This window comes from Lontra canadensis, unplaced genomic scaffold (assembly GCF_010015895.1).
Source record: "Lontra canadensis isolate GAN:19392208 unplaced genomic scaffold, GSC_riverotter_1.0 scaffold16, whole genome shotgun sequence".
Lineage (NCBI taxonomy): Eukaryota > Metazoa > Chordata > Mammalia > Carnivora > Mustelidae > Lontra > Lontra canadensis.
This window is the reverse complement of record NW_022631010.1, coordinates 11,918,860-11,945,791: the sequence shown is the minus strand read 5'-3', so window position 1 is coordinate 11,945,791 and position 26,932 is coordinate 11,918,860. Positions and strand designations below refer to the sequence as shown.

The window sequence follows — 26,932 nt, the reverse complement described above, 5'->3', positions numbered from 1 at the left end:
GTGGCATCCCCCTTCATCTTTTGGTGGGTGATTCTTCGCTCTCAATGAGGAGGCTACTGGTGGAAGTGGCGGAGGCATCTTAACTAAGTCTGCTCCAAGTTAACTACAGACTTGTTACTTGGGGTGTAGTACAGGACAACAGTGTCACTTGGGAATTGTTAAAAGGCAAATCAGCAGGCCCTATCTATGAAACCTGTCTCTAGGGCTGGGGAAGAGAAACCTGTGTTGAAATGAGCTTTCCAAATGGCTCTTTTGCAAATTTGCATATAATGGCACCGTTCTGAACCCAAGCTACTCAGACAAAAGGTTGGCTCCTAGACCAATACCATCAACTATGTCCAGGTTGCTCGTTAGAACCACAAAATCTTAGGTCTCATCCCACCAAGACCCACTGGATCAGAATCCTCCTTTAATAAGATCCCAGGGGCACGTGTGTGCACACCCCAGCTTGAGAAGCACAGATCTAGAAGAGGGGCCCCTCCCCACCTGGAGTATCTACTTCTTTTGCCCACCTAGGAAGATCCGGGTTTCATTTCCTATGGGAGACGATGGTTTCCTACAGGGCCTTTGGCCGGGATATCCGGTCTTCTAGTAAGGGCTCTGGAAAGAGCTCCCCTCCAGTTCCCGACTTACTTTGTTTTTGTCCTATCCCTCCTTACCTGGGCTGAACAAATCTGCATTTGCTAGCATGTGACCTACTTGGGTTCACTATCCTGCATGTGCAAACAGGAGGTAGCAAGACGTTGTAGGGAGTGACTTTCACCTTCCCGATGTCCACACTGTGAAAATAATCAATGGACAGGGCCCTCTGAGATGTTTAAAATATGGGACCTTCTTGTTACCTATAACTCATAAACCCTGACCCGTGGAGAGCTTTTGTTTTTGGTTTTTTTGTTTAAGTACATGGGGATCAGAAAAAGTCAAGGCAGATCTCAGCTGGCTATTCTCAAGGTGTTCAATTGCTCTAAACAGTTACTTATTTGTTATTTGCTCAAACAACATGAGCCAGGAATTTATAGAACTTGACATACAGCCTTGATTCCACTGTACTGTGAATTCTGGTAATAAGACTTGTTTTACTGATGGGGTTCAGGGCGGGCCACCCCAGAATGTGCCACTTTGGCACTGCATTATTTTGAGCTAAAGACAATCAAGGCCAGATAAACTCAAGAAGAGCTTTTTACCTTTCTCTTAACTGCCTAAAAGAATTTAGATAGAGGCCTGTACCAGGAAGAGAGCTATTACCAAAGATAACTATTTTCTCTTTCTTCTTCTTCTTCTTTTTTTAAACACAATAAAGTCTTCACCACAGGGCATGACAATCATTTGTTTCCAAACATTTGCCTTTCTCATCTTCCTGTGAATTGTCTTCCTTACCTCTGAAGTCCCAGAGCCTTGCCCCCTTTCTCCTTAGCTCAGGATGGCAAGTACACCTCAATTACCTGATTATCAGAGAGCCTTTCATATCTTGGGGGGCTCCTGTACACACATAATTAGATTTCTTTTTCTCCTGTTCATCTCTCTCTTATTAGAAGTGGATGTCTCAGCCAGGAACCCAGAAAGGTAGAGGGAAATTCATTTTTCCTCCCTTAAAACCATGCACTAGAGACAAACTATGAAGCTTTCCAAGATTTCCACAGGGTCTAATGTTGCAGCAAGATAAGACTCTTTATAATGTGCTAGAATGTAAAATTGCAACATCTCACAAAATTCCAGAGGAAAAATCAGAGTGGAGTAGCTATCTTTATATTCAACCAGAAACTTGGTTTTAGGAAGGCATTTGAGCTTTAAAGGGTGTTATTAGACTGGAGAGACACTGTAGGTAGAACTCTACATATTTCCTCTAATGGGTCTATTCATGTAAGGGGAAAGAAATGAATTCAGTTGTCAGGGTCAGGTATCAGTTGCCATTAAATTGTCAATACTGACCATTTCAAAGACAGGCCAAGCAAAAGCCATTTCCAGCTGGTAAACTGTTACAGCAATACTATGTGGCTATTACTCAGAGACCAGATTAGTAGTTCCCAGAACTTATTGTACCTCAGAAGCCTCTGGGGAGCTTATAAGACATTTCTGAAGCCTGGATGCCTCTCCTGGAGTTTCTCATTAACAATCTGAGCCCAGTTGGACCATCAAGCTACCTTTTAGAGACTGTAGGTAATTCTAATGTGAACCTACAATGGAGGATCACTAAACCAGACCACGTGGGCTACCTTTGGTGTAGGCCAGTATTTTTCAGACTTTACCCGGCATCTAGATCACTTGGGAAATTTTCTCAAGACAGATTTGGATTTAATAGGTCTACAGTGTCTGTGCTGTAGAAGAGTCTACATTTCTTGCAATCTTCCAAGACAGGCCATGGGGGCTGGCGTGAACTTCTGTGCCCTGTTCACACAAGAGTAGCAGCGTTTGGACATCATTTCTAGAAAAAAAAATCACTTATCTTGTACACAGTTAAGAAGTCCACTGATGAGAAAGCAGTCCTACTCTCCATTATGCCGGCTTTTCTCAAGTGGCCCTCCGATCAGCGGCATGGACATCCCAGAGAAGCTTTATTAGAAATGACAACTCTCAGGCCCCACCTAAAATCTACAGATTTGGCCATGCTGGGGATGGGGCCCAGTTACCTGCATTTTACCAGGCCCTGAAGGTGCCTCTAATGCCACAATCATGTGATGCTAGTGTCAGAGCACCTGGTACTGATCACAGATAAAGATAACTGAAGAGCGTGTGGAGGTGGCCACAGGAGGACCGACTTGTCTGGTTTCGCTTTTTGAACAATTTTATTGAGGTACAATTTATATACGATGAATGGCCTAGGAGCTGTTGATTCAAAGTTCTTAAATGCTAACTAAGCATGCTTAGGGTAAGAGTACTGCCAAGGGAGACACTTTGAATTTTAAATCTTCACTCCCTTGTTTCGGGTGAAAATCATACAAAAATCGCAGTATGTGCTCAAGTATTTTAAAGAAAGTTACAAGCAGCACAAAAGCGGAACCGGTGCCCAGAAGGAGGCTGGCTCAAGGGCTATTCCCCAGCCCCAGCATATCTAGTTGCCAGCGATGTTGTAGGATCTCATCAGGCAGCAGGAGATGGCCCTGGGGAAGGCCCTTAGAAGTAACAGCTCCCTGGGACTGTGAGAGAGGGAAGCATAGCATCTGGACAGGTCGGATCTGGAAGTCTGGGCTTTGGTGAGAACATTTATTGAATAACTTCGACAGGGGCACCTGGGTGGCTCGGTCGTTTAAGCGTCTGCCTTCAGCTCAGGTTATGATCCCAGGGTCCTGGGATCGAGTCCCGTGTGGAGCTCCCTGCTCAGCAGAGAGCCTGCTTCTTTCTCTCCCTGCCTGTTCCTCTCCCTCTGCCTGTCACTCCCCCTGCTTGGGTTTTCTGTATCAAATAAATAAACAGAATCTTAAAAAAAAATGAATGAATGAGTGAATGAATGGTACAAAAACAAGACAGATGTCTGTTTCCCAGAACTAGGGTACTTGTGCCCCCACTGGTCCAGCGAACAGGCCTGAGCACCAGAGCTGGAACCAACACAGCAGCAGGACTAAGTAGGGGCCGAGGGCCTGTGTTCTTAAAGTCCCAGTCCCTATGGCCTTCACCCCAGTGCTGAAGCAGAGGCTGGCCCAGGGATGACCAAACCCCAGAGGCAGACACAGGAGAGCAGAGAGATTGGTGACTGATGCAGGACTTGACCACCCCCACCCCGCTGCCAAAATCACATTTTACTCTTCAAATGTGCTCATCTAAGATGCTGAATCCATTCTAAAATGATGTGGGAGCAGATCTACCAATGTCTGGATATCACAGACCGATTTCTACATCACATTAAGAAGAAAAAAATACAACCGTTTTCTCTTTCATGTAAACAATTTCCTCTGGGTTCTCCTAAGGAGAGAAAAACACAGGTAGAACATACGGAGTGTCAGTCATCAGGACAGATCTGTGACAGTGCTGGAAACTCCCTCCTGGCCGGGGACGGCAGGCAAACAGGCAGACAATGACAGCGCTGACTGCAAGAACAAATCGGGCAGAGAAAACTGAAAGTCACCCCCGTTGCTATCCAGAGAGAGAGAGAGGGAGAGGGAAGAGGGGAAGATAACAGAGAGGCTGAAGAATCCCACACAAAATGCAGAAGCTCAACTTGCGATCCCAGATACGATCCAGCTGATAAGCCCCCGATGGAAGGGAAAATGAAGGAGCCTATAATGACCAGTGACGACCGACCGAAGCTAGTGCCCAAACAGTCATGGGGATCTTGCAGAGAAAAACCCAAGGTCAGTTGAGTGACAATTCCATGGAAATCACAAAGGCCCTTGGGAAGTCCGTAATAATTCTGATAAAATTTTCAAATCTCAGAACCAAGACAGGAGTGAGGAAAAAGGGAAGAGCAACCTGGGGCCCTTTTCTCTTGACATGGTCTGAGTGTCTTCCAGAAAATACAAGTTTTTCATCTGCTGTTCTCTGTCCTCAGAGGAAAGCTGATCAAGGTGAAAGGAGGGGGGTACTGAGTGCCATCTGATTCTCCAGTCACCTGCAGAGCATGGGGAAGGAGTATTTGGGCAGGAACCAAGCTGCCGTAGATGGGTTTTGTGCGGCTGTGTGCAGAAGACAAATGTGGATGGGCCTGGATAATATCTGTGCTTTCCTAGTCAAGATTAGTTTAGTCACTCACAGATAGTCAAAACAGTCTGTCAGCCTGGCTGGTTATCTTGACAACACTGGGAACAGTTAGGTCAAAAAGAACCTCTAAATAGTCATAAGAAATGAGAGGACACTGTGCTGTTCTAGGTCATCGTTCAGAAGCTCAAGTGTCGAACTCCGCTACCAAATGGGTTTCTGTTCATTACCATTCCAAGAGACAATTTTTGCATCACTTAAGCCGGTTTTTACAGATCCCCTGTAAACATGTCCTAGTGCATCTATAAAACCTTGTCTCAAATAATCACATTTTATGCCAGGTATCTACTCCAATAAATATGCTGTTGAAGGAATCATAAGCCACCCAGAATATGCCACTTTGGTATCAAAATTATTTTGAGCTGAAGGTATCCGAATTCCTGAAATCCCTAATCTTACTACAAGCAGGGCCTTCCCCGAAAGAATCCCACTGTCAAAAATCCCCAACCAGGAGCAGCTCTAACCTTCCCTTCTGGAAGATGCAATGGTGACACCACACTCAGACAGATATTGTCACAAAATTTTCATGTCTATTTTCCTAAGGGCCCATTGATCTTTCCTAAAAAATCATTTGCTCTCCTGAAAGTTGCCTTTTGCCTCCTTTCTTTCCCTTCCTCAGAAGGGAAACCCCCAAATATCCCCGCTCCTTTGGGTATTTACTTTCTCATGTGAGGCTCCATGCACACAAAATGAAAAATGAATAAATTTGTGTGCCTTTTCTGTTAATTTGTCTCTTGTCAGTTTATTTCGTAAACAGACCTAGCTGAAGAAACACGAAGAAAATCTAACCGCAGCTATACACTCAGAATACATGAACGCCTTACATTCACTTGTGCCTACAGACTTTAAGTAATACGCGATGTTCTTTCCTGACTCAGGTTAAAAGAGCACCTCCGTTCCTACAAACTCCAGAACACATTCAAAACCCCAGTGAGAATAACTGAAGAATTTCAAGATTTCAAGAAAACCAGGATACCCTCCTATGCCAGGTAGAAGCCAGTTTTGTGAAAGTGACTTTGGGGGTTCAATTGTCAAATCTGCAAAGTCCTGGTGGTAAGAAAAGCATAAACAGCTGGTGAATTAAAAAGTATTCATGTGGGGCTCAGTTTGTTAAGCATCTGCCTTCAGCTCAGTTCATGATCCCAAGGTCCTGGGATGGAGGGCCATGTCAGGCTTCCTGCTCAGCAGCTCTCTCTCTCAAATAAAATAAATAAAATCTTAAAAAAAAAAAAAAAAAGGTATTCATGAAGTTGTTTCTCTGGCTGATACCTGTACTTATAACCTCTGAAGTCATACTCCTACTACACGAACTGGCGGATGATGTTGGCAAAGTAAGCCAGGCCAAAATGAACGCTATCTCACCATGTGGAAGCTCAGTGATAAATATAATCAAATCAGGGAACCTCTGGTGAATTTTGGCCTAGAGCTCTCAACCTACAGAGCGTGGGTGCATCAAATCGAGAGGTACTCCCATAAGCGAATTAGGATTTCAATACAAGATATCAAAAAGAATCTAAATCAGTGCGTTTTTGTTTCATTACCTTTCTCTTTTTTATGGACAAGTCCCCTGACCTTCCCAGGCAACAGGAAAGGTGTGGGGCTGGAGGTGGTGTGAGAGGGAGGGGAATGTGGCAGCAAGAAAATGGAATCAAAAGCATATGTATATAAAGATGAATCAATAAGGGGCGCCTGGGTAGCTCAGTGGGTTAAGCCTCTGCCTTTGGCTCGGGTAATGATCTTAGGGTCCTGGGATTGAGCCCCACATCTGGCTCTCTGGCTTGGAGAGGAGCCTGCTTCCTCCTCCTCCTCTGCCTGCCTCTCTGCCTACTTGTGATCTCTGTCAAATAAATAAATAAAATCTTTAAAAAAAAAAAGATGAAACAATGAATGTTTAGATGACACTGCTTTCATACTTCTGGAAAACTATGGGACTGAGAATGCCTCTATGATACTGCTTGTTGACTTTCCTCCCCAACAAAGCAGTAGTTCTGTAAGGTTTTCATTTGTGTCCCTTCAATAGGAAAAAACAAACAAAGAAACAAAAAAGTTTGGTAAATAGTTCAATACCACCCCCTGTGTGTGGAGAGTCACACCAGAACATTACAGCTTTGTGGAATACTACGGTATTCCGTAGTAACAAGGCCCTCTCGGGCTTCATTGACCAGCGAGCCTCCTTTACATGTAGGGTATTTTGCAGAAAACCCCCCCCCCATTTGAGAAGTACTGGTGTATGATTTCAGCTCCCACAGATAAGGACATTAACTTTTACCTCAAAAGTAGTGTAAAATTTTATAATGTTCAGGAAGAAGTCGCTAGGCGGTGACAGAATACAGAATCTGGAGGGAGGCCAATGCCTGGCTTCAAGACTCTGCCGCTTATGGGCTGTGTGACCTTGGGCAAGTGACTCAACCTCTCTGGGCCTAGTTCTTCCTCTGTAAAATAGTAACAACCATTCCCATCCTAGAGGATTGCTGTGAGAATGAAATGAAGAATATATGGTCAAGCACTTTGAACATTACCTGGTATCCAATATAAACTAAAAAACCCCATGGCTGCTGCTCTTATTAATTATTGGGGATCTCTGGTCAGCATTTCTGTAAAGGGCCAGAAAATATGTAGTTTAGGTTTTAAGAAGGCCGCCGGTGATTCTGTGTTGTACGGTTTTTATGTTTCATTAACGCTTTAAAAATGTCAAAGCCATTCTTAACTCACTGGCCATACAACCTTGGGCTGACCGGTGGGTTTGGCTCTGGGCTGCACTTTGCCCAGCCCCCCATTGTGATTATTAAACTCGTTCTAGATCATATTACTCAGGGGGTGAGGTATTCAACCCATCTCCTCATGTATCCTATTCTTTAAAGAAAACAAACCAGCGTGTGTGAGGTCGTCTTCCACATACACTCTGTTCACTGCGGCCATCTCTGCCAGCAGGGAGACCTGGGGCTACATGATAAGTAGAGAAGCAATTTAAAGCTAGTGACAGTTTCCTCTCCCAGGGGCCAAAAGGTGAAATCCCAACTTCCTATTATGCTTCTGGAACAAATAGAGGAACTCATTTTGCATTCCCTGGTGGAGTCATTTGATAACACTCACAATTAGGGCAAAATGAGCTGCTTGGGGCTAGGCCTAGAGCACAGAGTCTCTTCCTAGGAAACCTGTCAAGTTCATGACACACAGCAGAGAGAGCCCCCCACCATCCTCTACCCCCAACCCCCCCCCGCCCCTGCAATGAAAACCTGTCTCCCAAGAAGCCCCTGCATTCTGCCCAGAAGCCCCCAGGGGGCTAGAAGTTTTCTGAGGAAGACTGGGCAACACCAAGAAAATCCACCTCCAAGATCGTGGGGATTTACAATTATACCAAAGCCCAAGAAAAACACTGTAAGGACCAAGAAAATACATGTGATAAAAATTTTAAGTAAAATACAGTACATGAAACTCTATAAACAGCAAAAGCCCAACTGTGTTTAGAAGAAAATTGTGTGAATTAAAAAGGCACACTGGGGTGTCTGGGCTGGGGTTGCAGGGAGTCGGGAATGGGGTTTCCTTTGTGGGGAAGATGAGACTTTTTTTCAAATTTTTATCACATGCCCCTATGCACGGCCTTCTGTCTTCTGGTGGACCACACACTGTAGACATTACCATAACGGGACCAGCAGCAAGTCCTGCCTCTTTTATGAAAATACTTCTCCTCTCTCCCTGTCCGACCACACAAACTCCTTTCTTAGCAGTGTGAGGACTGGCTTTGGCAAGGGTGATGTAACCCACATTAAGCTAGGGATGTCTACCTATATATACATATATATATACCTATATACAAATATATATATATATACCTATATACAAATGTCCTCCAAAGCAACTAAGCCACATCCTCCTTGGCATCTAGTATATTTTCTCTTGCAAAGAGAGTCCTGAACCCTTAGAGGAGAAAACAATTTCCAGGGTCACTTGGTACAACTTCCCTTTTTTTTTTTTTTTAAAGGTTTTATTTATTTATTTGACAGAGAGAGAGAGAGAGATCACAAGTAGGCAGAGAGGCAGGCAGAGAGAGGAGGAAGCAGGCTCACCGCCGAGCAGAGAGCCCAATGCGGGGCTCGATCCCAGGACCCCGAGATCATGACCTGAGCCGAAGGCAGAGGCTTAACCCACTGAGCCACCCAGGTACCCTAACTTCTTATTTTTACCAACGAGAATAAAAAATCCCATGTACTGGAAATGATTTATCCAAGCTTAGAATCATCAAAAAGTAATTCTTAGATGAGTAGCTGGATAAAAGAAGGTAAAAAGGAAAACAAAAACAAAAACAAAAAACCCAAAAAACCAGGCATCTTCATTTAAAATGCCAGCAAAGTAAACACATTAGGTAAATATTAGCATTTATCTTACTCTAAGTGCCTTCATGCAGCATGCTGGCTGATGTCTATAGCTAAGGTTGTAAATGAGCCACAGAGAGTCTGTCATTTGGCGCATTTGTGTTTAAAAATGAATATATTTGTCAACATTTTAGCATCAGGAGATTTCATGTAAAAATAAATCCAGATGTCCAGTATCTCATGGAAAACACACCACCATCTTCAACCATCCAACAACCTCAAGGCGTATATTCTTATATCATTGGAAAATTGACTGGAGACAGGTAGATGTTGCCCCCCCACCTCCCGAGGGTGTATGGACACTCCAACTCGCTACCGTCTCTACCATCCCTTATTTGTCTTCACCTGGTACTTTTTCATTATTCAAATCAACTTCCTCTCTCCCACAGGCACCTGGGGTCGCAACTCACGGTCTAAAGGAACTACTACTTTTGGTATCACAGGGAGAAACTACGAAGTTAGGGCTGACAGTGTGCTACCGAGGAGACACAGAAGAACTGAGTTCTGGGACAGATGGTCTTGAAAAGCAGGACGAGAACCAAGGGAGCCACAGAGATGGAAGGTGGTCGTGGGTGGCCCACGGAGACAAGTTTCACCCACTCCACAGATGAACCAATGATCTCAGCCCTCCCTCCGAAGGCAGAGAGTGGTGGTTTCTAAATTCAACCCAGCAGTAAGTCAAATGAACCCCATTATCTTCATTTGCAAGAAGTGAGCGCCCAGGTGGGATGGGGGCATTGAAGCTTACAACACCCACTCGCTCATCTGCTGATTCACAGCTCTGTCCTGAAGCAGGCCTTTTAACTGGCCCTCTCTGCTTCGCTTCACAGGAATTCAAAATGGTTTAAAGTGAAAACAAAACAAGAACAGGCCAACTTTCAGCTTCAGAAACGTGAAAACGCACACATGTCTCATCCCAGAGTGGAGCCTCAAAACCCACGGAAGCGATGGGGCTGGGGGGAGAATTCAATCAATCAGTGTATCGGGTCTTGGGAGATAAGAAGCTGAGATTTACAATTTGGCTACTTCCGCATTCAGTGGACATTGGCTCAGGAGAGCCTGGACAGCCCAGGGAGTCAGTGGTAGTTCTTTAACAGAGAGGGATCTAGATGCTCCTTACTGAGCAGTGCTTCTCACACGTGAGTGTACCCCAGAACCATCTGGAAGGCTCATGAAAACAAGGTTACCGATTCAGTAGGGCTGAGAATCCGCCTCTCTGATTCAGTTCCCAGAGACTGCTGGAGCTGCTCGTCTGGGGACCAGGCTTGGAGAACCACTGGCACAGACAATACCATTAAAACTCTGTGCCGAGGGGCGCCTTGGTGGCTCAATGAGTTAAGCCTCTGCCTTCGGCTCAGGTCATGATCTCAGGGTCCTGGGACTGAGCCCCGCATTGGGCTCTCTGCTCAATGGGGAGCCTGCTTCCCCTTTCCTCTGCCTGCCTCTCTGCCTACTTGTGATCTCTCTGTGTCGAATGAATGAATAAAATCTTTAAAAAAAAAACACAAAACTCTGTGTTGAGAAACATCATTTTGCCAGGGAGTGCTCTGAAACAAAGCTATTGCTAGGTCACGGGCACGAATTCATTTTAATGGTGCTTTTGGGTGTTCTTAGGGAATTCTGAACAATGACTAAGCCAGTGGAATCCACAGGTCTACAGATTAACCTGTTGGCTGTGGTCAGTCAATTTGACAAAATAATTATTTGAGTTCACAGTCATTGTCAATTTCAGACTAAGTCCATTTGTACACTAAACCAACAGGACTCATACTTCACCCTGCATGAGAATCCCATGGCAGGTTAGTTTAAAAGAGAGATTATGGGGCTCAACCCCCAGAATTCCAGATTTCTGGGATTGGGTAAATTTGCATTATGTAGGGGCTCTCCAAGCTCTGTGTTTGGCAGGAAAGAGAAAACCTAGGTGAGGAGAGGGAGGCTCTGCAGGGCCTTTCCCACGAAACTTTGCAGTTAGCCTTTCACTCAACATAATTCAAGTTCAGCAAAGTGGTTTTGGCCTTCAACCCAATCTACTAAAATAAGATTTTATTACCTCTAATAAACTACCTGACTTTATCTTTTTTGTATACGAAAGAGAACATGTAACATTTTTCTCATTTAATTTCTATAGTACTTTTTCATGGGCTTATTTGAGGACCTGGTTACAAAGCATAATTTATAGAGTTTGCCAAATATTTACAACCTGCACGAAGTATAATGAGCAGTCTGGAAATTGTCTAAATTCAGTCCAAATCTTTGCATTTTGAACCTCATAAAAACAGCTTATTTTTGTAATCAAAGGAAAATTCAACTTAGTATAAAATAACACACTTATTTTGGGGGATTTTAAATGAGGGCTGCATTTCCATCTTATGTACAGTGACTCTGTGATTTCAGTTTGCTGTGCAGCGCCAGCTGTAACTTAATGAAAGACATCTGAACTCCCTTCAACAAGCCAGAGACATAATCCTTCCAAGCTGGTTGCATTCTGAGAGAGAAAAAAATGCAGTAGAGAAACCGAGTTGCTTTTCTAAGGAATGCAGTCACAATGTTCCATGTTATTTGCAAAGAGGGGAGGATGAGCCGGGTGGGGGGGGAAGTATTATTACAGATCAGAAAAAGATTGGAAAATATCTCTTCACATGGCTGCTTTTATTCCTAGGCACATTAAGCTGCATATCTAAGTCACCTATTACCGAAAGGCACATATGTTTGAGGAAGAAATGCCAAGATCCTTTGGCCAAGCCTTTTAACTGAGGGTTAAGGAGAGGGGAAGAAAGCTAAATTTTCTAACTGGAATGACAGGAAGGATTCAGGCAAGCATAAAAATAATGATCCAAGTTGGAAAGAGGAAAGACACCAGGTGAAAACCTCCAGTCTTGATTTGCAAGAACAGTCCCGTTGTCTCCTGCAGTGACTCTAAAAATAACATCATGGAATCCCAGACCTTTGGACTATCAGTACATCACATATTCTCGGGCTTGTGGTCTAAAAAGCATTTTCCGAAATTTCCTTAGAGCTAAACGGTACAAAACTGGAGGTTATAGCAAGAGGGACCATACACACACACACACACACACACACACATCTATCTATCTATCTCTATCTATAAATAGATAGAGATAGATATAAATAGATAGATCGATCGATCACCTGGGTTAGAATTTATCAATTCTGTTCATAGAAAGATCTCAGCTTAGCTGGTATTTATTAAGCACCTACTAAAAGTTGGGCACAACCATTCCAGATGTTGGGAATGCAGCAGGAACAGGACATTGCCCTCATGTCCACAGAGGACTAAATGAATAAATGCTACGTAGCGATCAATGCTATGAAGACAATACAGCAGGATAAGGAGTGAGGGTGAACCACGGGCTGGCAAGATGTGGAGCTGAGGCGATATTCCCGCAGAGATGAGAGAAATGTGAGAGAGAAAGCAGTATAACTGGGGGAACAGTGTGTTCTGGACAAAAGGAACAGCAAATGCAAAGTCCCCAGAACTGGAGGGAAACACAAAAGGGGAAAGAGGGAGAAAGATAAAGGAAGTGCAGGTGGTTTGCTTACAGGGTCTTGTAAGTCTTGGAGTGACACAATCTGAATCAGATTTTAAAAGCGTCCCTCCAGCTGCTATTTTGAGAATAGACTCAAAGGGGCCAGGCCAAGGCAGAGAATCCAGCGGGCTTCGATCACGCTATAGTGACGGTGATGGTGAGAAGCAGCTAGATTCTTGAGACAAGGGTTTGTGTCGACAATGGGCTGACACAGGAGACAAGGAAGGCGTCCATGGTCTCAGCTGCTGGTGTGGGCAGTGGGTGAAGGGTCTAGATTTGGACATAAGTTTACAATACCAGTCGACATTTATTTTGTAGGGGAGAACAAGAGCAGAACTGAGATCAAATTTCTAAAGAGGTACAGCCACAAGGCAACCTCTTAACTCAAAGCAGAGAAGGCAGCTAGAGAACATACAAGCTGAGCTATAAAGATGTTTTCTTATATCTGTGTCCTCTTTTATGGAAGAAAAGCACAACCTTATTTTCAGTCATACATACTGGACAATATTTTGCATTTATTTGAAACCTCAACTCTGAGAAACTCAGATACTACGTAAAAAATACTATGTATTGATTCTTAAAAATCCCACTTGAAATAAGAAGGAAAAAAAATATCGGAGACCCCCTCGGGGAACAGGAAGAACAAAGAACATGAAAGGTCTTGCTCAAAGTCAGGAAAGGTTCCTCTTCCGTGTGAAAGCTGGTTCTCCAGGGAGAGCCCACAAAGCTGAAAGTTGGCCCATTTGCCTGGATGAAAGGTTTGGTAAAGTTGTGTTTTGCTTTTTTTCTGTTTTGTTTTGTTTCCCCCAGAATGGGCAGGTCATCAGTGTCAGAAGAGCCCAGGAATTAAGAAGAGGTTCAGGAATCTCATAGGATAAACACTCCTAAGCAACTTCTCTACTAGAAACTCTCTCGTTTTCTCTCTCACTGGTTAGACCTGTACTTGTCAGATGTTCACACAACAAGCAAAAGTCTCTGACCACCCAGGGAATGCTGAACTCTCATAGCAAGGTACTGTCCGGGTATGTTGAGACCCTTGGTTTTTACTTCGCATGCTTACTACAAGTTACTCATGTTTGTTACCAAACCTGTTTTGTCTATTGCAATTTGAAAATTTTATGAACTGGGACTCCTGGGTGGCTCAGTTGGTTAAATGACTGACTCCAGATTTCTGCTCAGGTCATGATCTTGGGGTTGTGGGATTAAGCCCCACATCAGGCTCCTTGCTCAGCAGGGAATCTGTTTATCTCCCTCTGCCTCTGCCCCTCTCCCCACTCATGCTCACACACATGAGCGCTCGCTCCCTCTCTCAAATAAAGAGATAAATCCTTAAAGATATAAAAATTATATGAACCCATGAAATATGTTTGTGGGAAGAAAGAGGGCTGTTGTTTCTCTAAGTTGGATATTTTGGAAAGATATCTTTAAAGGCAAGTTGCATCACGTATTTTTTTTTTTTTTTCTCTCAAACCGAGTGAACAAAACAACTACAGGATTAGGGAAAGAAGTCCTACAACTGTAGGATTCTGCCCTCCCATTGCTCCACGGGTTGTCTTTAAAAGCCTCACTTCAATGCAACCAAACTGGGCATTAGAGACCATGCTTCACAGGTCAGATAAAGGCAAAAACTCCCTCGACCCCAATCCACAGACCCACCCTTCATGAAAATACTACATCCCTGACCTGAAAAGATTGGCCAACAACTGAACCCCATTTATACGCTTCTAGTTAACAATCAAGTGTTTAAGGTCCGCAAGTGTTATTTAAGAAAAATGATGACTTGCTTTAAATGAGTCTTGTGATAAATTGACCAGGAACGCAGGGAAGGAAGAGGAGGGCAGTTAGCTCATCCTACGGTACCATGACTTTAGACTCGTAGGTCGTACTCAGGCTGAAGTGGTACATAGAGTGATAAATGCCATTTTAGGGACACTGGGCTGTCTCTACATTTCTCACCTGACCTGACGTGAATTGTGAATTCTGCCATCATTCTGACCTGACGCTGTTACATCTGTGTGTATTCTGTATAAATCCTCTCACCTCAATGGCTTGCGTGTTCTGGTGGGGATACGAACACATACAGAGGAACAGGAATAAAATGGAGGAGACAGGGAAAATATTGTCAGTGCTGGAGGAAGTATTAGGATATGAATTAGCACAGTTCAGTTCTGAAATCAGGAAGCAGGCCAAATTACCCACATATATGTATACCCCGTGAATAAATTTTTCCAATGCCTTGGATAAAAACCATTTAAACAATGCTGGGTAAGGTGTTATTCTCATAAAAGCATCTTCTTTCAAAACAAATGTATTTCTATTTTCTATAAAAGTTATAGTTACAGGCTACGCTAAAACAGAGTTAATTACTGAGATAATATGAAAGAATATTTTGAAAGACTTGTAGAGTAGGACCAGATAATGACTTACATCATTATACTAAACAATTACACAGAACTAGAGAACTGACTCAGTAGTAAAACTGAGTTTTTTTCAGTATCTCCTACTCTGTCAGTGGTAACACTATTACAAAAAGAAACCTAAATCTTAACTTTCTCTCCTTACCCCTACTTCAAAGATAGACATATCTACTATCTCCTCAGAAAGAGAGGTTTTGGAACACGGTTGTTAAATGAAATGGACTATGACTGATAGCACTCAACTCAGGAAAGAAAAAGGGTTATGAGATTTACTGGTCTGAGCCATCTTTCCAGGACTGTACCTGCTCAGGGCATCAGGTAGGATGGGCAGGAGTATCTCATGGGATATCAGAAAGCCCAAGTGTGAGGCCAGACTCTGATCTACCTGCTATGTAGTCTAACATGAGTTCTTTTAACTCCTTGGCCTCACTGAAAAATGATGTGGTAGGAAGTCCTTCCTAAACTCCATTTCTGGCTCTAATATTCTGGGACCCTGGCATCATCAGGGCTAACACTCATCCAAGGCTTTCAATGAGTGACACTGCACTAACCACTTCCCAGGTAGTAACTCATGCAATACTCATGACATGCCTAACAGCAGAGGCTTTGGTATTATTCCCATTTCACAGACGAAGGAAATGAGGCACTGAGAGGTCAGGTGTCTAAGTCACACAGCTGCTAGTGGAAGAGCAAGGTTTTGAACCCAGGCCACCTGATCCCGAAGCCCAAGCATACTGCCTGTAACATGACGAGATGACAAAAGCCAGAAGACACAGGTCTACAGAATGGTCTTTTTATAAAATTTGGGGCAGCTCAACATCTGTATCTGATTAACGAAGCTTTTTCTTTATGAGTGGTCAGCATGGACTTCTGGGATTGAATGTTGCTATGGCAAACGGCTACTAAAAAAGACCTCTGCAGCAAAGAGGCAGGCGTGAACTACAAAAAGCAGGAAAAATACACGTTTAGATCAGCAGGGTTCAAGGGACCAAACTGGCATCGATCTAAGCAAAATAACAAAAGAACTTGAAGGCTTTGCAATCTCTATTCTCCCAAAGCGAGGTAACTTGGAACAAGAGCACAAAACCAACAAAACCACCATGGGGCAGAAACAAAGGCTCCCCTGTAACGTGGAGTACCCATTCCCGGCTCCAAAGTCTGAGTCCGGGAGTGGCTCGGACTTCCCTGCCCATCTGAGTCATCTGCGGCAGGGAGCGGGAGGAGTCTCGTTAAAAAAATGAAGATTTTGGATCTGTAGGTCCGCGTGGCCCTCAGACTCCCAGGTGTAAGGAGCTCCAAGGCGAGACTGTGTCGCTGGAATGTGGATCATCCTTTTTGAGTTGGGGGTAAAGAGCTTAGAGGGTCTCGGAGTCTGCAGGACTCACTTCTGCCACCGGGTAGCTCTGGTTCACAGTCAAGTCTTCTAAGCTTGGTTCTGTCCGATGAGCCTATCTGTACATTCCCGTCTAGCTCTAAAACCCGGTATGTGTAATGATGACTTTCTCATTCAACCCTACATGGAGTTTCTTCTGGTAGCATTAAAGGGGAAAATGAAATGCCTCCTACAGCCCCCACACCTGGGTCTCTGTAACAGGAGAATCAAGGCTCAGGCCTTCCCACACCTGTTACAGAAAGATACTGAGAGCTCTGTGCAGAGGTAAAGCCACCCCCCAAAACAAATGTCTTGCAGAAAAGTGATTTATGTTTGAGGCTTTTTGCTTTGGCCAAAAGCTCTTGGAGACTCACTTGCCAGGGCAATGGTACGCTGGGTACAGTATTAAAAGATCATGACCCAGTACTGTAATAACTTATAGGGGTGAGGGGGGGCGGAGCTCAGATATCTTCACCATCTAGACCTACGCTATCCAGTATGGTAGCCATTAGCCACATGTAGCTATCAAGCACTTCAGATATAGCTAGGCTGAATTGAAAGTACATATCAGATCTTGGAGACGTGCTATAAAAAGAACGTAAGATGTCATTAATTCATTTTGTATGGGTTTTAAGTTAAAATGACAGTATTTTGGGTATATCGTGAACAAACCGTTTTACTGAAATTAATTTCACCTGCTCCTTCTTACTTTTTAAATGTGCCTGCTAGAAAGATTTAAATGATATCTGTGGCTTGATGGATATTTCTACTGGGCACTGCTGATCTAGCCCCTTGTTATTCAAACTATGGTTCTCAGACCAGCGGGATGAGTATCAGTTAGGAACCTGGGAGGGAGAATTTTGTTGCCATCTCGGACCCATCGAATCACCATGTTCCTTTTAACAAAATCCCGCAATTCCTGTGCTCCTTCTAGTGTGACAGGTGCTGGGCTAGTTTCTCCTACAACATATTCACAGACGTACCTGTATTCTTGGTATATTTGGTGATACACTCAAAGAGTACTGTGCTTGCTGAATTTTCTACACCAACATTCCACCCAGGCAATGGAAATATGTTTTTTAAATTTTAAATTAAAGCTATTATTATACAATATTACTATATAAATCAAAATTATACATAACATATTAGGCAGACCACATATGTACATATAGGGAGGGGAAAGAGAAGGGAGGTTTTTTTCACTAAGGCTACCTTAGTTACTTCTGGATTTTCAGCCACCATGTATGTGAAACTGATGTTCACCAGATCTGTGCCACTGCAAACACAAACTATCCGCCCTTCCAGATCATTCTCTGACTTTCCAACAGCTTCGAGAGCGGCCAGGATTTTGGGATCCTGTGTAAAGTATACAAATAGGAAAAAATTGTTAGATCACAGAGTATGGAGGGAACATGCTCATTTGATGTAAAAATACACAGAAGGACAAACGTTTTCTTTCTATTGAAAAATGCCCTGATATGTAGCATTATCCTTTTTTAAAAAATTTTTTTACTGTGTTATGTTAGTCACCATAAAATACATCATTGGTTTTTGATGCCGTGTTCTAAGATTCATTGTTTATGTGCAACACCCAGTGCTCCGTGCACTACGTGCCCTCCATAATAACAACCACCAGGCTCACCCATTCCCTCATCCCAGTCCCCTCTAAAACCTTCAGTTTGTTTCTCGGAGTCCACAGTCTCTCATGGTTTGTCTCCCCCTCTGATTTACCCCGATTCAGTTTTCCTTTTCTTCCTCCAATGTCCTCCATGTTATTCCTTATGCTCCACAAGTAAGTGAAACCATATAATTGACTTTCTCTGCTTGACTTATTTCACTCAGCATGATCTCATCTAGTCCCATCCATGTCGATGCAAAAGTTGGGTATTCATCCTTTCTGATGGCTGAGCAGTATTCCATTGTATATATGGACCACATCTTCTTTATCCATTTGTCTATTGAAGAGCATCTCGGCTCTTTCCACAGTTTGGCAATTGTGGCCATTGCTGCTATGAACATTAGGGTACAGATGGCCCTTCTTTTCACTCCATCTGTATCTTTGGGGTAAATACCCAGTAGTGCAATACACAGAAGGACAAATGTTTTCTTTCTGTCAAAAAATGCCCTTATATGTAGCATTATTCTAAAACATGTAGAAGGAAAAGTTGTAACACTACACACTACCTGAACTCATTTGGTAAGAAAAGTATTCTAATATTACTGACTGAGAAAACTAGGTGCAAGGGTCTTTCTTTAGGTTCTTGGTTGCAACCATAGGAGGCCTGGAAGATGATAATGGGATGGAAAGGCTCTGACCAGGACCTGCTTGTGTCCACAGATATCAAAGGGGCCTTTTAGCAGAGGACAGTCCCTGACGTCTCATGCCAATAAACATAGACATCCGCACAGCCAGCAACCAACGGTTATTAAAAAATAAGATTGAGGGGCGCCTGAGTGGCTCAGTGGGTTAAAGCCTCTGCCTTCGGCTCAGGGCATGATCCCAGGGTCCTGGGATCAAGCTCCACATTGGGCTCTCTGCTCAGCAGAGAGCCTGCTTCCCTTCCTCTCTTTCTGCCTGCCTCTCTGCCTACTTGTGATCTCTGTCAAATAAATAAATAAAATCTTTAAAAAAAAATAAGATTGAGTCTTTCAAGCAACCCAGACACAAAGAGTGAGTATGTTCACCTCCTAGAAGCCATGGCATCTTTATTTGGAATGGAGACAGTGTAAGTCTACCCTAATTAGCTCGTAAAATAGCATCTTTGTCCTCCAAAAAACTCAGGAGGAAATGCCAACAGTTACACAGAAATTTTAACTAACATAAAAGAGGACAGCTTTGAAAAAGACACACAGAAACAAAATGAGGCACACAATTTTGTTTTTCAACATCTAAAAACCTGCAGGGCTATTATGAAAAAGGGAATACATACTGTGCTTTAATATTCTAGAAAAAAGCCAGCTTCCAAACTCCCAGCACCACTATGCAAACAGCTTCTTATTCAAACAAGTCAATCACTGTGAAGAAGATTTATATGCTCTGTCATCTTTTTCTCTCAGAGGCAAACGGAGCCTCCAAGGTGAGCCACTGTCTGCGTGCACAGGTGCACAAACATGGGACTAACCATGCCATTTAAATTTCCACATCAACCGCAGGCCAGAAGTGACTCACAGTTTGCTTAAGAAAAAAATGGCAGCAGAGGGAAGGGGCCCTTGATGCATTAATTTCTGAGTTAAGGAAACTGTTTCTTTGATGCAAGCATCTTCTCCTTGAAAGGTGAGTAACGCTTCTCGCTTCTCATAGAACTGAATACAACGCAATCCAGACCATCCAAAGGATGTAGGTGAAAAGACTTCTAAACCGTGTGTGTTCTTAATTCCCCGCTGATGAGTTTGGGGCAGTGAAAGCTTAAATAATATCCCAGCACCCTTTTCCAATTAAGTCAATCTGTGTTTAGAAGAAAAGCAAACACCAATCAAGGGTACCTTGGGCGTGGCTCCCAATCGAATACTGTTGATGAGGGAACATTCTAGCACTTGTCCTTCCTGGAAAGAGAGAATATAATACAGCAGTGAGCTGAAATCCTGCCAGACCTGCGGCACAGATGGGCGACGCAATTTTGAAGGCAATGCCAATGACAGGAAGGTAGAGAGGGAGCAAACAACAAAGGACGGTCATCGAGATACCCAACAATCAGAAATAGTTGTGACCCCAAACGTTTCATCCACTTCAGATATACTTGTCTATGTGGATGCAGGTCTGAATAATTATTTATGTTTATAAAGTGTTGTTATCTTACGCATATAATACTGTGCTTAGAGTAAGACAGCATTAAATGTGTGAGTGTACATGTAATATTAAGTGAGTACCGCGCTTTTGTAGGATTCCAATTCTACTTCCTTAAACTCAGTTCAAAGATTCATTTAATGTGTGCGCTGTGCTCTGTATTGAGTGAAGTCCCGGAGTGTAACAAGATGAACATGCTCTTAATGCAGCTCTGAGACTCAGCTTGAAACTCTCTTCTTCTAGGAAACCTTCCTAATTCCCAAGATTAAATCCTATCTGCCTATTTTAACTCTTGTAACAACCTGACCCCTCTTCCACAACATTCAGTGACTTGTGTCTTTTTTTTTTTTTTTTTTTTTTGGAATGCCTCCTTCTTCTCCTAGATTGGAATTTATGAGGTCTAGGACAGTATCTCCAATGCCTGCCATAGGGGAGCACGTTTTTAAAATCTTGAATAAATAAGTAAGTGTAGGGGTCCATGCCCTTAAAAGGCCTTCTGCCTACTCGTTGAGAAATACAAGGGTTTAAATCAGACGGCAGGAAAGAACAACTTGCCTACCTTGCCTTCACTCCTCCAGGTCAGAAAGAAGCCAAATTCATCCACTTTGAAGAGGCAGTTGGGTTCAAACACAAAGGATTCCTGTTAAAAAAGAAATGTGTTGATCTGTATGACTCAGCCCCGTTTTGAATCTAATAGAAATGCAAATATCTTTTAAGTCTCTAAATGAGAGAAAATGAGAAATCAGCCTTTTGCATCCTAAATCTAATGACCACATTTCCTATTATGGAATAGTTTCATCTTAAAATCTCTGTGCATTCGCTTCTGTATTGAAAGACTGATCAACTTTATGCAGCATTTTCCTCTAGAGTAGCTTTAAGGACAAAACACACTGATGTCCTGTAGGTCATAGAGAAGAAAGTTCTTCCAAGACCTGGAAGGAAGAAGGACTCCCAGATTCCAGCCAACTGGTCTCCCTCCACAAAAGAACAATTGTTGCCTATATTTAATATGTAAAAAATCAGATTTTTTTAAATTCACTGATTTTGTTTGTCTACATCTTTCAGCATTCAGATGTTTACTCAGAAAATTTCTGAGATTTTTGTTTTTACATTCAACCTCATGTGGTATCCTCTAAACCAGGACTCGAGCAGGATTTTGAGCTAAGCAAAGTATAGTCCTTGGACCAGCAGCATCAACATCATCAACATCATCTTGAGTCAACACAGCTTGACTCAACTGTGGAGTCTAGGGATCCAGCCCAGATGAACCGAACCAGAGTCTCTGGGAGCACGGCCCAGAAATCTGCATTCCAACAACCCCTCCAGGTGATTCTAAGGCTTGCTAAAGTTTGAGAACTACTGCTGTGGTCTTGGACACCAGAAACTCTGCTGAAACTTAGAGAATCAAAATTTGCATCAAGAAGGAATGTTAGGGGGCGCCTGGGTGGCTCAGTGGGTTAAGCCTCTGCCTTCAGCTCCAGTCATGATCTCAGGGTCCTGGGATCGAGCCCCACATAGGGCTCCCTGCTCCGCGGGAAGCCTGCTTCTCCCTCTCCTGCTTCCCCTGCTTGTATTCCCACTCTCATTGTTGCTCTCTCTCTCTCTCTGTCAAATAAATAAATAAAATCTAAAAAAAAAAAAAAAAAAAAAAAGAAGGAGGAATGTTAGGCCCCACATGCAGGGGTTTGGGACAGCTATGTTGTACTTTCCAAAACATTTCTGGTCTTTAGAAGGAAAGTACCATTGTGCTTATGAGCACCAGGTAAATTCTGTATCAGTAAAAGAAAAAGTGTATTCAGGAAATGAACCCAGATGCCCTCTGCCCTCTGATGGTATTGCACCAAGCCTTGGCATTCCTGCATCAACAGATCCACACTTCCTTCTCAGGATCTAAAGAAGTGGTCTTCCTTGATAATTACGGGGCCAACAATAGGGAGCCTGTCTGCCACATGTGGATCAGGGCAGTGATTTAAAACAAAGAGTAATTATAGGATTAAGACTTTAAGGGTAGTTCAGACTTATAGTTTCACCCATCAAAACATAGCTTTCTAAATTTCAGGGAAGCAGCAGCATTCATCAAGGTAAAGCCAATGTCAAGAGACTGGGCCACCATAAGGTGTCAGGATTTAGAGTCCCCGGGGCCTGGAACAAAGCCAGCCTTCAAATTTGTTTGGGGAGTCTTCTGACAGGTGAAGAATATCATACATATTTCAACTGTGTGCCAGATGCATGCCAAGCGCTGCAAATATAGCAATGAAAAATACAAAGAATGGGGGCATGGTATGACCTTTGCCTTTGGAAACAAAACCCAGTTCTGCCATTTGTTTTTTATCATCTCCTAGAAAGGCCCTTCTAAGTCTCAGAATCCTTATCTAATGGAGGTATTTACACATATGTTTCAGGCTTGTAGGAATTACGTGAGTTGATAAATATAAAGTGTTTGGCACACAGTTACAATTCGGTGAGTGGTAGCTACTATCAGCAATGAATGGCTCAAATATGCATTTGTGATAACAGATTATTAACAACATGACATTGCCAGTATTTGACCCACAAAGATGGCCCTTTTGGATGGTTCAAGTTTTTTGAAAAGGCTTGCCCCAGGAGCTCACACTCTAGATGGGTCTTAGAAAATGGGTAGTAGTTATCCAGGTGAAACAGCACGCTGAGCAGAGGGAGAAGCGTTTGCAAGGACATGTACACCTGACCTGACATTGGGAACTTTGGAGGAGTTGGTGTGGTCAGAACATCTCAAGGGAAGAGCAGCAGATAAGACTGGACACATGAATAGGGCTAGATCAGAAGGGTGTTGCATGCCACACAAAAGGTATTAAACTTGACTAAAAGGCCACAGGGAGTCTTGTTATCATTACTGATAGAGACACAAGAATCACTAACTAAAATATGAGAATTAACACATTTTAGAAGATTTCCTAAGCAGTATCTTAATGGCGGTACAGAATTCTGGTGCATAACATTCAAACATCTGTCCTAATATGGCATTTGCAGAGTAGACCCACAGTAAATCAGCTACCATCGCTACTACTTATTTATGTGCACCCTCTCCTTTTCCAAATAAGGATTTGAAATGATCCATGAAATATACATGATAAATAAGAATGGTTTTACAACTTACTTTGAGGTAGAACTTTCAGTTCCTTGGTATCCTTAACTGTCATGATTTCTCTTTCTTTCTCTGTCAGTTACAAAGTACCCCCAGGGCTGATCACTACCACCTTGAAATTTCTATTCCTAATGTCCCACTCTTGGACCACGTCACCTGATCTCTCTAGTCCCTACCTTGACAGTACCCATTCTCCTATATCCATTTGACTTCAAAACTTATTTGTTAACCTTGCTGATCACTCACCGTCCACCAGACTTCTCCCTCCTTTTACTTCCGCCCTTGTCTAGCTTATTTCCATGGTCCATTATCACAGTCAATCCCTCACAGATACCCTCAATCCCCTAACCTCATTTCTGATTTCTTAGTCACATCTTATCCATATTTTATCACTGAAACTGATGAAGAAAATCACAGAACTGGATTGACAAGCTTGAGTTGACATTCAAGATCACAAACGTCACATGAATAGTCAACAATGACTTCCAGACTTACTAATTCTTTCTTAAAAGTTTCCCAGCCCCATGAAAGGACTATTTCATGGCTTCTTCTCAAACTCCTTTAGTTCCAGCAATTACTGTGCTTCACTGAGTAAAGAAAACCCATCCAATGAGCACCTCTCTCCTTCTTCCCTCCTCATGAAGCATACTTTCTCTGAATAGAGGTCCACCCACCCTCTGCCATTTCTCCTCCAGATGCAATCCTCCTTCACTCACACAAGCACTGCAGTCTTTCATTCATCACCATCCCAACACACATCAGCTTTTCGTTTCTCTATTGGATCCTTCCTGGCAGCATGCGCATGTTCTAGCTGTTCCCACTTCTTCTTTCACTTATTACCTTGTGTCTCTGATCCCCTTTAGGGTAGATCTTGAAAAATTTGCCCATATTCACTGCCTGTCCTACCTCTCCTCCAGACTATCTTTGATCTTCCATCTGCCTTCCGTTCCTGTCTCCCTTTCTAATTTCTTTGGCTGGGTTTACCATGGTTTTCATGCAGCCAAATGCCACACACATGTTCTTTTTCTCATCTGATTTGATCTCTGAATGGTAGACTCTTCCCTCCTTCTTGAAACACTCTCCCACCTTGGTTGCATACCATTCCTTTAGTCTCTCTTCCTTCTATACTTAGCTTCTACATGCTTTCCAGGACTTGGTTCTGAGAATTCTCATGGCCACGATGTTCCTAGATCTCCTTTAACCCCGTGGTTTCAATACCATCTATTTCTTGAAGACTTCCAAATTTGTAACAGCATCCCAGTCCTCTCTGAGTTCCAAACTTTACTCTCTACTTGACATCTCCACTCAGATGTCTCCAAATTAAATGCCCATAACAGAATGCTTTATTCCCTAGCCTCTCTCTAAGCCTTTCTAGCATTAAGACATTAAGTTCAAATAATGTCCCCATATCTACTGATTTACAGAAACTGAGTCATCTTTGACTTTCCCCCTCACTTCCATTAATGAGTCTCCTTCATATTTCATGCATATACATTTTTCTCCATCTCACCACCACCTTGATCCAAACCATCATCATTACGCCCAAGGACTGATCTTTTCACCTCTATTCTTTCTTCCTACAGCAGCCAGATGGACTCTTTAAACTTTTCATCAGTTCATTAAAACCATTCAGTGGATTCCTGCATTAATTAGGGTAAAACCTACTCCTTACCAAACGTTCTAGACAAGCTGGATCCTTCGGACCGTATATCCTGCCATTTTCCATTGCTTTCCTTCTTCTTCACTATAGCCATGGGAACTCTTTTCCTTGAACTCCTCAAGTTCTTTCCAGCCTCAGGGTCTTTGTGCTTTACCATCTCCCTCCCAGAAATCCTTTCCTTCAGCCGTTGGCATAGCTGGCTCCTCTTCATCCTAGGGACCTTGCCTTAACTTACCTTCAGAGGGGCTTTCCTAACCTCCTTAAAGTGTATCTCATCTTTTATTTTCTATTACAGTATCTCGATTATTTCCTTGCCTGCACCAATCACAGTCTGCCATTATAGTGATCGGTTGATTGTCTGGTTTTCACACCAGAGTATAACATCTACGAGGGCAGAGTCCTTGAGAGATTCTTATTCATACCTGCATTCCAAGTGCCTAGCACAGCAAAAGCACCCTGAAACCAAATTCATGCACTAAAAAAATCAATGAACACATGATCTCCTGTTTCAAATAAAATAGTTTTCAGCAGGCCAGTCTATAAAACAGATAAACAAGCAATTACTTGAATTGAAGGGGTTGTAGCAAGCCCGGAACCCATCACGGTCAGTCCTTGGAAGGCTGCCACGGACAGATGCACAAATCCAAGGGCACTGTGTTGAGGCTGTCTGCCTGGCACGGGGCTCCTGTTTTAAATTCATACAAGCTCATCTCAGAGTTTTGGTGTCTCTTTGAGGCACCTCCTGGAAACTCCCTTGGACCAGGAGCACTGTTTGAGTGCCCGTCAAAGAAATCATTTTCAAAACAGGACAAGGAATGTGGGCAAGGAGAAGACAAGTAAGATAGTAAAGTAAAATAAGCTTAAAATTAAAGCTCCAGAAAGGCTTGTCATAAGATCCTAATAGAAGATACCAATTTGGCTCTGGGCTCCCTAGCAACAAAAGGAAAAAGGGGAAAAAAATAGTATTGACTAGGAACCCGTAGAGTTCACAGATAAAAACACTTTGGGGATCAAGAGAGGCAGTTGCCAGAAAAGAAATTCTCTGTGGGAAGCTCCAAGAAGCTCTGACCAATGCTACAGACAAGGTTCCCAGTAAAGAAGCCCACAGTAATGTCGTCCACTCTGGCCACAAGTTTCGCAGACTAAACGTGTTCAAACTACCCATAATAGTCAGAAAACAAAGCTGGGGAGCATGAGGCAATCATCTGAAAGGAATGGAAACACAATCTCTTTGTTTGTCTCCACTTCCAGAAACACACAGAAGGACCTGGCCCTTGGGGTGAGCAAACATACAGTCCTTAGTCTTTTTTCCCTACCAGCTGTGTTAAATTTCACACGGATACCTACTGACCACAACGTGGGTTGTGGCCCCATGACCTGGCAGAGGCAGTACTACCCTCAGTCCCCTTCTCAGGAAGAACTTGCCTCCAGACTTGGAGCATGGCTGTGGAGGTCATGAAAGGAAGCCGGCTTTTTTCTCCTCTGCCAATCTGTTTTGCAGTTAGCAAATGGGAATGGGATTCTCTAGTAAGGAAACAAACCATAACAGAACTTCCTCCAGGGAGCTCAGAGTTTCAGTTCTCACAGGATTCTGTTAAAATTCACCAGAGTCACACTTTAGAGCTCAAGGACTGGCCAACTCCTCCAGCCAAGCTCACTCTTTCCTCAAGCCACTGGGAGAGACAGGATGAAAGGTACAGCAGCTCCTTTGGTGAGACTGTGGACAAGCGGGGAACCGGGGTGGGGCACGCTGTTTGAGAGGCAAGAAGGATCACTTTTTCTGGAGTCACCATAGCTAGAAACTTTCTCTGCCTCAAGGATCCCTGCTTTGAAAGGCTTGTGCCGTGATGGGCTTCCTGAGCACTTCCCTCATTTCATCAAGGATAGAGTATATTTAAAAGCCGTGTGTCTCAACATTATTTTTAGCCTATTTTTCCCACTTAACACATGTCACTGCAGCATTAT

At 43.2% G+C, this 26,932-nt stretch overlaps 1 protein-coding gene across 6 annotated transcripts in view; it reads right to left on the bottom strand.

Moving 5' to 3' along the window:
• The window catches only part of PLCB4 (phospholipase C beta 4), a 413,791-nt gene that overhangs the window by 106,454 nt on the left and 280,405 nt on the right, over nucleotides 1–26,932 (bottom strand). For all 6 annotated transcript variants that reach the window (XM_032859166.1, XM_032859167.1, XM_032859169.1 and 3 more), the window contains 3 exons: nucleotides 20,743–20,823; nucleotides 19,883–19,942; nucleotides 17,612–17,755 (listed from right to left, as the gene is read on the bottom strand). In XM_032859166.1, the coding sequence (XP_032715057.1) occupies nucleotides 17,612–17,755; nucleotides 19,883–19,942; nucleotides 20,743–20,823 (285 nt within the window). The remainder of the gene's footprint in view (nucleotides 1–17,611; nucleotides 17,756–19,882; nucleotides 19,943–20,742; nucleotides 20,824–26,932) is intronic.